The sequence below is a fragment of the Bactrocera dorsalis genome, chromosome 5, assembly GCF_023373825.1.
Source record: "Bactrocera dorsalis isolate Fly_Bdor chromosome 5, ASM2337382v1, whole genome shotgun sequence".
Lineage (NCBI taxonomy): Eukaryota > Metazoa > Arthropoda > Insecta > Diptera > Tephritidae > Bactrocera > Bactrocera dorsalis.
The window spans coordinates 44,714,495-44,727,749 of record NC_064307.1 but is presented as its reverse complement, the minus strand read 5'-3'; the positions used below and the strand labels follow the sequence as shown (position 1 = coordinate 44,727,749).

General features: G+C 43.7%; 1 protein-coding gene across 1 annotated transcript; it reads right to left on the bottom strand.

Annotated features, from left to right (window-relative positions):
• Positions 1-3,332: 3,332 nt before the first annotated feature.
• On the bottom strand, positions 3,333-4,336 carry LOC115066278 (uncharacterized). The gene is made up of 2 exons (XM_049458738.1): positions 3,531-4,336; positions 3,333-3,471 (listed from the first exon to the last, which is right to left on the bottom strand). Exons 1-2 carry the CDS (start codon positions 3,855-3,857, stop codon positions 3,424-3,426), a joined length of 375 nt encoding a protein of 124 aa, XP_049314695.1. The 5' UTR covers positions 3,858-4,336; the 3' UTR covers positions 3,333-3,423.
• Positions 4,337-13,255: the final 8,919 nt, after the last annotated feature.

The window sequence follows — 13,255 nt, the reverse complement described above, 5'->3', positions numbered from 1 at the left end:
CAAAACCCATAAGTTAAGAACATGGAAGGTGCAGACTTTATTGTTATAGGTATACATCAAGCTTATTTCTACTTATAAAACTAGAGGATTTAATGTATCAGATTTCAGAAATTGTTAGAGCCATTTTAGATAATCATGTTGAAAGGGTCTGTGGGCATATAGTGAGACAAAACAGTACCCGGAAATTTTAAATATGTATTATGGCGAATTGATAAACGCTATACTGCGTTCAGCAATGCAGATTTCGGTGGGTCGATTCACCCAGAAAATCCGATGGAATCGAGAAAAATACAAACGAGAAAAAACAACAACTCCGTAGCACCATTTTTAGATACATTTCTTATAGCAAATGTATTTACAACTAAATCTGAAAACATATTATTGGTTGTCAAAAAAGTCTTGAGGTATTTTTATTGAATCAATTCGTGTGGCACCCACACATCGAGCTTCTTAGTGACTCCAAGCTCCTTCAAATGGTTAATAACGGTTTGATGACTACTATGTCGGCCTCTTTCGACCAATTCAGCGATTTTATCGCAATTTTCGACGACAGACCTTCCGGAGCGTGGCCAAACGTGACCAAAAACGTATAGCATGACTCGATGCGACGAATAAAACTATAACTACGCGCTTTCAGCGTCAACTAGCGAAAATACCGCAAGACTTTTTTGACAACCTAATATGTTAGGCCATCCTTTTGCATTCAACGGAAAACGTTTTGCTAATTCTTTCTTCACACGCTGATTGATAGAAACAACCTACAAGACGAATTAAATTTTCTTAATAAGGTAAGGAGATCTTTTATAAAAATCTTTAAATCGATTTCGATCGGATCGACGAATGGCAGATATAATATGCTGTAGGAACCCTTAATAATTTGTTCGCAGCGTTTTCTCGACAGTAGTTAATGCCAAATTTCGTAAAAATATCTCATCAATTAAAAAGCGTCTCATACAAGGACTATGGTAGCTATAATCTAAAGTGGTTCGATGTCCACAGCATATGCAATATATTCGAACTATCGTCGCCCTGTCATCTGCACGAACTGCGTTAGATTAATCCACATCCCTAAGCCCAGCAGAGTTTTTACGCCATTAGGCTCTTCGCGTTGAAAATAAATAGGTCTACACATCATAAATGGAAGAATAAAGAGGGAGAACGTATTAGGAGATTAACATGCCTATTGCCAACGGCGCACCGCATTGTAACACAGTTGGAGGGACCTCATATGCACAAGGAATATGCAGTGATTTTCTATAAGAGCGCTTCAAAACGGGTTTGGGACATTAATGAAATTCGATGCCATTAAGTATAGAACTCGATTTCTTTTGCGTGGCCAGCACGGGCACGCTAACAGAAGTCCAGCCGCGGAACCAAATTTCAGATTCGATATTCGTACGAAGTTCATTAGTCGCCGCTGGCTTGTTTGCATAGACCATAGATTTGACGTAGGCTCACAGGAAATAATCTAACGGCGTCAAATCGCTCGACCGAAGCGGCCAATTGAGTTCGTGAGTTAAATTGGTTTTTAATAAATCTATTGTGACATTATCTGTTTGGCGTCCTGTTAGAACCACAAATTGTTCAAGTCCATATCATCCATTTCGGGCCAAAAATATTCGGTTATCATTGAGCAGTAGCGATACCCATTTACAGTAACGTGCCGGTCTTGACCATCACGTCGTTTTTCGGAATACAATGGTGACTTATGGAGTACGTGTAGATTGGTGTTTACTTTTGTAGCCAGTATGTCATATTTAAAATAAAAGTCAATTTTCTTTGCTTTTTCACAATATCATTTAATAAGCGAAATAATAAATGATCACGTTGATTACATTAAATGTGGGCGGCGTGAAAACAATACGGTGGTCCGCACTGGCGATCTATTTTCCGCAGGATCGTGGTCGAATGTAAAGGGTGATTTTTTAAGAGCTTGATAACTTTTTTTTAAAAAAAAACGCATAAAATTTGCAAAATCTCATCGGTTCTTTATTTGAAACGTTAGATTGGTTCATGACATTTACTTTTTGAAGATAATTTCATTTAAATGTTGACCGCGGCTGCGTCTTAGGTGGTCCATTCGGAAAGTCCAATTTTGGGCAACTTTTTCGAGCATTTCGGCCGGAATAGCCCGAATTTCTTCGGAAATGTTGTCTTCCAAAGCTGGAATAGTTGCTGGCTTATTTCTGTAGACTTTAGACTTGACGTAGCCCCACAAAAAATAGTCTAAAGGCGTTAAATCGCATGATCTTGGTGGCCAACTTACGGGTCCATTTCTTGAGATGAATTGTTGTCCGAAGTTTTCCCTCAAAATGGCCATAGAATCGCGAGCTGTGTGGCATGTAGCGCCATCTTGTTGAAACCACATGTCAACCAAGTTCAGTTCTTCCATTTTTGGCAACAAAAAGTTTGTTAGCATCGAACGATAGCGATCGCCATTCACCGTAACGTTGCGTCCAACAGCATCTTTGAAAAAATACGGTCCAATGATTCCACCAGCGTACAAACCACACCAAACAGTGCATTTTTCGGGATGCATGGGCAGTTCTTGAACGGCTTCTGGTTGCTCTTCACCCCAAATGCGGCAATTTTGCTTATTTACGTAGCCATTCAACCAGAAATGAGCCTCATCGCTGAACAAAATTTGTCGATAAAAAAGCGGATTTTCACATTTCGAACCGAACACTGATTTTGGTAATAAAATTCAATGATTTGCAAGCGTTGCTCGTTAGTAAGTCTATTCATGATGAAATGTCAAAGCATACTGAGCATCTTTCTCTTTGACACCATGTCTGAAATCCCACGTGATCTGTCAAATACTAATGCATGAAAATCCTAACCTCAAAAAAATCACCCGTTATAATCGCGGTAGAGGAGTGTAGATGTTGACCCGGCGCAGTGTTTTAGCGAATTTCTCAAAAACGAATGTTGATGGACGAATATTGAAAGCGGATGTGTGTCAGCGATGAGTACTCAACGAGTTGCGTAAACGAATTGTGTCTTCTTTCCTGTTGCCCATCCTTTTTGTTGAGTGGGTTGTACAGGTGTGGTGAGTTGAGTCGTGCTGTAGTGTCATCAGCTGTGGGAATTGTGATGTAGCATTAGGATGCGCCAGTTTTACCGAGTAGAGGGGGTGGATGCTTAACTCATTTAAACAATTGGTATCTGACCAATAACGTATATTTTGCTTATTGACGAAACCTTTCAGTAGGAAATGAGCCCCTTAGCTGAAGATGATTTTTCAATGAAAATCCAGATAATTTTCAAGTTGTGGTCAGCCCAATTCACGAACATACGACGATTCTGGTGGTCAAGCGACTTCAGTTCTTAAGTCAACTATTTCACTTCGTTCTAGATAATTTATTTCAATGCATGAAACTGAACATAAAAAAACCATAAAATTGGCAATATTTAAGACCTTCCTTAGTCTGTGGTAGCGAGTTCATCAGCTATCGGACAAGTTGGTGGAATCTGTGGGTGCAAATCGCAAGTTAAATAATCAAATCACTATCTCATAACTATATACTCACTCCTAAGGATTCCTTGCCGCATATGTGCGGATAGTCGATACTACACACAAGATAGGGCGCGTAGCTGCCAACTATATTACTAATGGCTTTTGTGCCTAGACATAGGGCGAAAGTACGAACACCAGTGCAGGCAAAGGTTTGGGAAGCATCACAAATATGGCATTCGACGCAATCGCCAACTACACTCGTATTATCTCTCGGTATACAGATGTTTGCAGCAGTTGTTGAGTAAATGTATCCGGACGGGCAACTCAACGGTGTTCCTGTTGGTAAGCCATCGACGCATACTTGGAACTGCGTTTGCAATGTGCAGGCTAAATTGGTCATGACAGAACATGAATTGCAGGCAGCGGAGACGATATTCCACGATTTGGAGAACAAAAGAAGGAGGACACCGGTGAGCACATACTATTTAAATAAAATGAGGAATATATGAGGGCAAGACTAGACTAGTGATATCGAATGCACTCAGAATTCCTCTTACTTAAACTTTCCGAAATGAAATATTTTTTAACCCAACTTAGGCTATTAAATATTTATTTGTTATTTATGTTTTTTCCTTAAATTTTAAACTGCCGTAATGCAAATCCTCTGCCAATCGCAAAGCAACTGGAACATAGTTTTTAATGCCGCAATTTAAATCGTTTGTCTCTCACTCTGGATTATCTTATCGGGTCATTAAAAGAAATTTTATTAGTCTGTCCGAGTCCACAAAGTGTTAAAACTAGATAAATATTTATAAATTTTATTTAGTTGCCTTATTCAGAGGTGTGGTTTTACAACACGGTGGTTTTACATTAACAATAGCTTTTTATTGGGGAATTTAACTACAATGAAAATATTTGTTCATTTATCATGATCTCAGTGAATTATAGCAACCAGCCGATTAGATATGTCAGTTGTTAGAAATATCGGTTTCACTTCGATCACAACAAAACAACTAGAATACTAAGGCGGATATCCAAAAGAGAGGAGTTTCGTTTGAGAATATATCTAAATATCAGGCCTTCTATTCGTATCCAAGAAAATGCTCCAACTGTCAATGCAAAGATAATAAAAGCTATCACACTTTTGTAGTAACCTTGTAACCTTGCTCTTCAATCTTTTAAAACCAATTATACTATGAGCAGAAATAGTAAGATTTAAAATTTCTTAATTTATTGTTTAAAATCGTGGTACCTCACAAAATAACCCCTTCGGCCCCAATATACTTGTTTCAAGATTTTTTTCAAACCTCGAAACAGTTGTTAAAGCAAATTTTTTTCAATCCTCGATCCAGTCGTTTGAGTTTTCTGAATAGGCAGAAGTTACAGAGAGCTAAATTAGGCAAAAACTGTGGCTCCCATACCCATTGGATGATTTGCAGTCAGGAGGTAAATTCGGCTGTATTCTAACAGAGCCTCACTAACACCGGGCCGAATTGGCCTTACCGCGTAAAGGGGCTCTGCTGTGGCGGACCTCCTAGTTCCCCATCAAAATAATAGACCCGATAGCTCACTCTGTTGAGCCAAGGGTCGTAAGAACAGGATGAGTACCATAAAAACAAAAAATCAAACAACGGACGAATCGAAAAAAAGGGCAACTACTAAGGAAAACAGACACGGACAAAGGGAAGGACATCGGTGCAGCGGCAGCCAAAGGGAGTCAAGGAGCTAGGCGGAAGTTTAACTTCCTTGACGCTCTTTCGCCAGAGGAGCGGGCGCTGTTTGAGGAGCATGCCAAGGAGGATGATGACGATGTGCCCTCATGCAGCGGCGCTCACCTGGCGAAAACGCCTGGTGCCGCTGTAACAGCAACGAGCGGCGCCAAGACCCTCGCCGAAAGGCGCAGTGGGTCGGACTCGGGTGAGTCACATCAGGCAGGGCCTGACGGTGCTCCTAGAAGGAGAAGGAGGAAGCGCAGAAGAGGTGGGCAACGCCCCCTCCCAGAAGCTGGTCAACCCGGCGGATGCGATGATCCACACAGGAAGGAAATGAGCGGTTCCATCATGAAGCGGTGATGGGAAGACTTCGGAGGTAGCGGAGGCTCTAGCCAGGAACAGAGGCAAAGGGAGCAACGTATCCCCGGCAAAAGAGTACGGCAAAAATACGTCGGCTTGCGCACAGGGCAGCGGAATCAGCAACCTTGGCCCAGTCAGCACCACCCTGACCGCAAGGCGTGGCAATAGTAGGGCACAGCCCGCAAACACGTATGTATGCCCAAGCCGCAAAGCGGAAGAGCGGCCAGATTACGCCACAGGAGCCCCCCAGCTCCAAAATGCTGAGGGGCATAAATTCAAAGGCAGCCGGAGACCAACCATCTGAACCGGCTCCCCACCGGCTGGAGGAGGGGCGGCTCAGATATGCGGACGCTGTCAAAGTCATTCGCATGGCTGTGCTGCCTCTTAACTACCCGGCGGAGTCGTTGAAACCGATGGAACTCACCGTGCTCCAGGACCTCCTCATGAAGGAGGTGTTCAGAAGGGAGGACTACACGGCGTCCTTCCTGGGAATGGAATTCAGAGGAGGTATGCTGCAAGTGGATTGCATGGATGAGGCGTCCGCTGATTGGCTGAGGAAGTACGCTGCAAAGCTGGGAGCGTGGATGGGCCGTGTCTTTTGCGCGAAGAGGGCCAATCATGCATAGCATGACGATGTTCCTCCCTCGGTGCGGAGGTTCCTCCTACGAGTTCGCCTTGGGTCTGGTGAAAAACCAGAACCGGGGACTCAGCATCTTGTCCTGGCGCGTCGTAAGCAGCAAGATGGAGGAGATCGGGACCTGAAGGGTTGGAGGTTGTACCTGTACATCGACGACGAGTCGTAAAGGTACGTCCGGGCAGTGAGCTTCCGCCTGTACTACAGGTTTAGCACGGTGGTCATGCGGCCCCACAAGCCTGCAGCCATCGGGAGCAAGGGAGCTGCAACGCCTGCGACCGTCTAAAATAAAGGCTCTGATAAACAGGCAGTGTCTGTGGCAGCCCCGGAGGTAGCTGAAATGCAGGTGGACGAGGTGTCGGAGCAGCCCTGCGGAAGCAGGACTGAGAAGGCAATGCCAACGGCGACTACCGGCGTCCCCGAAGTTGGTCAGACAGCAGAGCTACCCTCCACGCAGGAGCTCCTCGACGGGTTAGGAGACCCAATGTATAGCAGTACAATGGACAGCGGTGAAGAAGATCTGCCCTTCCTCGAACCCATTTTATAATGGCCGTCAATACGGAAATTGCCCAAGTGAACCTGCATCACGCGCCTGCCCTCAGCTGTCATATCAAGCAGGTTCACAGCGGAGAAAATGGGCATACTACTGATCCAAGAGCCTTAGATCCACAGAGGAGAGGTCAAAGGCCTCAAGACGGAGTCAAACAAGGTAGTCTGGGATCTCTCTAGCGAGAGACCTGCACAAAACTCTGGCCAGGGGTACAATGGACGTAGGAATAGCAATTAAACGCGGCGACGGGACATTCATGACCAGTGCGGAGGACAGAGCCATGGAGCTTCAACGGGCGCACATCCCAGAGACAGTTCGAGAGGACCAATGTCCACCCGTGATCGAACACAGGCCATCCCGCGAGGATTGGAGTATCGCCAAACAGCTGTTTACGGCGGACTCGATCCGATGGGCAATGGCCTCGTTCGAGAGTTTCAGGTCTCCGGGAGCGGATGCCTTTGATAACACGTCTCACAAAAGTGTAGCCAAGGCACTGGAGAAAAATAATGTGCCAGCACCAGTGCGCAGATACATACCACAATAGGTGATAGTAGGCTTCGTCTCGGCACAACAAGAGGCTGCCCACAGGGGGTGGGTTATCACCCTTGCTATGGAGTCTAGTCGTAGACGACCTGCTAACACTGCTAACAGACAATGGGATCCGCTGCCAAGGGTATTCGGACCACATTGTAATTATGGAAAAAGGTAAATATGAAGACACTCTTTGTGACTTAATCCTAGCGAAGGGGTGGTGCAGGGAGGTTTAACTGAAAATCAACCCCTCCAAGATGTCCGTGATCCCGTTTACGAGACGCAGGACCCTACCCGGTCTTAGGAATCTCTCACTGGGGGGCAGTGAGATAGGGATGACCAACAGTGTCAAATATCTCGGGTTGATGCTAGACTCCACTATGAGGTGGAAGCAGCACGTAAACCTGACCTTGGTCAAGGTGACGAAAGCCCAAATGATGTGCAATCGGCTGGCAGGAAGGTCCTGGGGTTGTAATCCAAGGATAGTTAGGTGGTTGATAGTGAGACCGATAATCACATATGGGGCGGTAGTCTGGGCCTCAGTAGCGTCGCAAACATCGGTTAAGGCTAAGCTACTGAAGCTAAGCGGCTGGCCTGTGTCTTGATGACGGACGCAATGCGCACCTGTCCAACAGCAGCACTGGAGGTTCATCTTGAACTTACTCCGCTTCATTTCGTCATCGGTCAGGTAGCCAAACACACCCTTCTGCAAATAACGACAGAGGGGTGTGGAAAAGGCAAGGTAGTCTCATCTCAGAGGATGGAAAAGATCAGTGGCAATTTAATGGTTATTATGTTCCAACAGTATTTTTAATTGAACTGGTACTGGACAGATATGAGACTGGAATATTTCTGACCGACGTATGTGAATTATTAGAAAAATTAATAAAGAACTTAATTTGTATAAGGATATATACCTCACTTTTTGATCACGGTAGTAAATGGAAATTTTGTAACATAATTCGGTGAATAAATATATATACAGGGTTTGTCCGGAAAGTAATACGACTGATTTTCTTCCGCCGCGACTGTACTTCGGAGCATGCGCGCACTCACTGGATTCGGTAGAGGGCGTCCCTAGCTAACGAAACAGCGGCTGGTCAGTTATCTCCGACCACCTGGAGAGTCAGAACAAACATTTTCCTGCGGCGTGTTTCTGTGAGTGGTGCAAGCCGAAAATGCAGATTTCGTTAGAGCAGAGGTACGGGATTAAATTCTGTGTGAAACTCTTTAAATCTGTGATAGAGACGTTTGATATGATCAAGCAGGCTTACCCCGATGTTGCTTTAGCAAGAAGTGATGTGTTTCGGTAACACCAGGCCTTTTTGGTGAGCCGGGAAGAGGTCGTTGACCGTGCTAGGAGACCTTCGACTTCGAGAACACCGACAATGTGATTTGTTTTGAACTCAGACCGTCGACTAAGCACTCATTTAATTGCCAAGATGTTAAATTTATCAAAATCTGTGGTTCATGACATTGTGACGTGCAAGGTGTGCGCGAAGATGGTCCCAAAAGTGCTCACTGACGGCCAGAAATTGCGGCGAGCGGAAGTGAAAGAAAATTGGAACATGTGTGAAAGTGACCCCCAATTTTTGAATAAGGTAATCACAGGTGACGAGTCATGGTTATTTGAGTATGATCCCGAAACAAAGAGGCAATCTTCTGAGCGGCACACGCCGCTGTCTCCTCGCCAAGCAGCAAACACTTCGGCTTTCAAGGCTATTCCGGAGAATGCCTTCCGGGACGCCTTCAATGCTTGGAATACACGCTGGCAGCGCTACATCGACGCTGAAGGAGCCTATTTTAAAAGTTTTTAAAGAATTGTAACGATTGGTTAACTAAAAATTTTTAAATCGACTCAGTCTTATTACTTTCCGGACAAACCGCGTATATATAAGGGAGCATGATAAAACTAAGTTATATAATTTTTCATAAAACTTAAGTATTGGGAACTAAATCTCTAAAACTTGAGGTATATATCTAATCTACAATAAGAATTTTTTTTAATGAGCCTGGATAAATCTTGAAGATATATGATCACAGTATGAATGTGTAAGCATTGAATGAGGCTGACTGCTTCCCAGGTAAGTAAATACATTGAATTTTATTAACATGTTCGGACAAAGAAAGAATAATCTCCTGGAATTTTTGATGATCTTTTGTAGTTCCCTATGAACTGGATTCATCCTAATTCACAAGAACTTAATGAATAAACTAAGTAGTGGACTTCTTAAGTAATGTAAATGGTCAGCGTGGAGCTTCCAATCTTACTTTCAAAGTATATTAGTCCTTTCATTAAAAAAAAAAATTAAAAACTATAAAATCGAAGGAGTTAAGGTTATTAGTTTATTTCAATGATCATACACACTCTCTATTCAGTCAATTTCTGGCTCGATTATGGAAAATATTTGATCCATGTCCATGGATTTAAAACGGGATTCCGAGTTGTTCAATTGACATGGCCAAGACTATTGGCAATACCATTATTATTATTTTTGTATTGCGTGGAAAACCAAAGGTCGTCCAAATTCTCTTCTCCTCACTAACTTGGTTGATTGTCGAAATTACGTTTCCAACCACATTTTCAAGTAAAAAGGAGACTAAGATATGTACTTTTCCTCCTTATTTTATTCAATTATGACTTCCATTTCCACGCATTGATTCTTTAGGATAACCCACAAATTAAAAATGCATTTCCTCAGTAATTCAAGGAGTATGCAATATTACTGAATTCACACTGCTGACACTAGCCTTATTTCGAGACTTCCGTTGGAAATGGAGGTTTTGTAACAGCTACTTCCAGCTAAACTCAAAGCATTACTTGTAGCGAAAGAGCTGATAAAACCCTATGACGCATTAACCACGCACCGTTAATTTACCCAAAGGAACACTTTGGAGTTGGCAAAAGCAAAAACCCTTCAAACTGAAACTGCTCCGTGCTCCTGCCGCTAATGGCAAATATAAGAAGCGCAACAAGAACGTTAGGAATAAGAAGAAGCAGAGGAATGACTTCCTATAATGCAATACTGGTGCGACAAGAGACAAGCACGCATCTACCTATGAAGGAGTAGCGATAATGCAATGAAATAAAATGGGGTTTCGAGCTGCAGCAGTTGAGGCCAAGTTAGATATTCCTTTGATGATGAATTTGCCTGCTCGAGTGCAAATGCAACTTTGTGACTTCAATAAGAAATAATTGCAAATTCTTGTACGATCACATGTGGACGAGTACATGTGCCGCAAAGCATGTGGTTATGGGTATACATCTACTGATATGCAAGTACTTATGGATGAGGGAGAGTATGCATGTATGTGTAAAGGTTCATTGCCAATCAAAAAGAAGAATAAGCAATCAGAACTGGTTTTACATTGAGGTGCTTGATTTAATTGTGATTACCGGCCGGCGTGTTTCAAGAACAACAACATGAAAAGGAACAGTCAACCAACAACAACAAAAAGAACAGAAATATCCTTAAAAAATTATTACAACAACAATGAAGTAAAAACAACAACAAAGCTGTATATGCATACATTAAAGTGCGCTCTTATTCATTTATTGACTCGCCTAGTCGACTGTCCGCCCATTCATTGCGCCTCCAATACCTACTCACATCCATACAAATATACAATCACACATAGTTACTTGTTAATGCAACGCTTCATTGCCACAACTGCAATGCTTCTTTTCTAAAGTAGTTGCTGTTGTTGTTACTTTTTGCCTACACATACATACATTTATCCCTGCCGTTGTCCACTGTCGTCCATTGGTCTGTGATCGAATCGTTCCATTTCATTCGCATTCATCGTATTTTGCATAGCATTAAAAATTCCCTGGTGATCGGTGTGCCTGTTCTCCGCTGGATGTGGTGACATCAAACAGACCACGGCGAGTGCAAAGCAAATGAAGCCGAATGGCATTGCTCAGGTGAGATCTTGAAAATGATAAGGCCAAGAACCCATTCCCTGCGCAAACAAAAGAAAAAACAAAACGCACTTACACACACACATGAATTTACCCAAAAGGTTGATAGATGCAGCCAAAAGGTTTGGAAATACCAAAACACCGGGTCTAGACGGAATCCCCAACAAGGCACTAAAAACGGCTATAACACACAAAGCGAGCCCCTTCTCACAGCTCTTTACCCGCTGTTTGCAAGAAGGTGTCTTTCCAAAAATATGGAAGAAACAGCGCCTAGTGCTTTTGCAGAAACCAAACAAACCGGCTGGTGAACCAAGCTCGTACCGCCCTCTCTGCATGCTAGACACGCTTGGAAAGATCCTGGAGAGAATAATATGCGTACGTCTGGAGAAGCATCTGGAGCAAGAATATCCAGGACTCGCCGAAAACCAATTTGGTTTTCGTAAGCACCGGTCAACCATCGATGCGATCACAAAAGTGACAAATGTGGCAAGCAAGGCCATCGAAGGAACAAGGTGGATGTATGGTACGAAAGAATACTGCGCAGTCGTAACGTTTGATGTTAAAAATGCGTTTAATTCTGCGTATTGGCCATACATAATGAGCGCTCTTGAATGCAAAGGAACACCGAAGTACCTGTTGAGCATTATCTCCAAATACCTGTCGAATAGGCTGCTACTCTACGATACCGATGAGGGACCAAAGCAGTACAGGGTGACGGGAGGGGTACCACAAGGCTCAGTGCTAGGTCCACTGCTGTGGAACGTGTTATATGACGGAGTGCTTCGACTACCATTAGAAAGAGGGGTCCAAATTATCGGGTACGCCGATGACATTGCGGTAACGGTGGTCGGGAAAGAAATCAGTCAAGTAGAAAGCTTATGTGAAGACACCGCCTTAAGAATAAAGAGCTGGCTCACGACAAAAAAGCTCCAACTAGCAGCCCAAAAAACGGAAGCAGTGCTAATTACCAGCAGAAAAAAAATAGAAAATGCTACTTTTAATATTGATGGTCATAGCATAACGACTCAGCAGTCGTTAAAATACCTAGGCGTTGTAATAGACACGCGGCTTAATTATTACACGCACATTGAAAAAGCAAGTACAAAAGCGACGCGAATAACGGTGGCCCTATCCAGGATGATGGCTAATATTGGAGGACCAAGCCAGGGCAAGCGAGCACTCTTGGCTAAAGTGAGTCAATCAGTGCTAATGTATGCGGCGCCAATATGGGGACCAGCAATGCATAATAAAACATACGCGAAGAAAGCAAGATCTCTGACTCGGCTTAATGCAATAAGGGTTATTTGTGGATTCCGCACAGTGTCACATGAGGCGGCCGGGGTCATATCGGGCATCATACCACCGGACATAATGGCGTTAGAGCTTAAAAGAGTCTACGAAAAGTCAAGAAGTGCAAGGAGGCGTCTTACAACAGGGGAGCGAAATAAGGAAAGGGAGGAAAGCTTATGTGAGTGGCAGAGGCGCTGGGACATAGCAGAAAACGGAAGGTGGACATATAAGCTAATCAGAAACGTGAAAACATGGGTGGAGAGGAAGAACGGCGATTCTGATTACTACCTGACGCAATTCCTGACCGGACACGGATGCTACCGAGAGTACCTGTACAAATACGGCCACGATAACGGAACAGAATGTTCATTTTGCGGCAATGGCAGCGAAAACGCAGAGCATATTTTCTTTCACTGCCCGAAATTCGAAGCAGAAAGAAAAGACTTAGAAATTACTATCAACGAACGTGTGACTCCAGAGAATATCGTGCACCACATGATAAAAAGCAAAATCGTGTGGAGTAAAGTGAAGAACTGGTCCGCAATTGCCCTGCAAGAACTAAGAAAAAAGGAAAGACAACGAAGTAGCCATAGCAGAAGAGTTAGAGAAGAGTAGTCCATAAAGGCGTTCACGAAGAGCCAATTTTGGCTGAGCCTGGTCCTGCGAAGAAATGCTTAACGGCAGTCCCGTCGGATCAGTGAAATGCAGTCGGAGTTAGGGTTTAGTACGTAGGCGTACTGTTACGCAAGTTCAACATGGACATCCATACTGAGCGTGGTCCCGAAAGAGGTGTACCCTT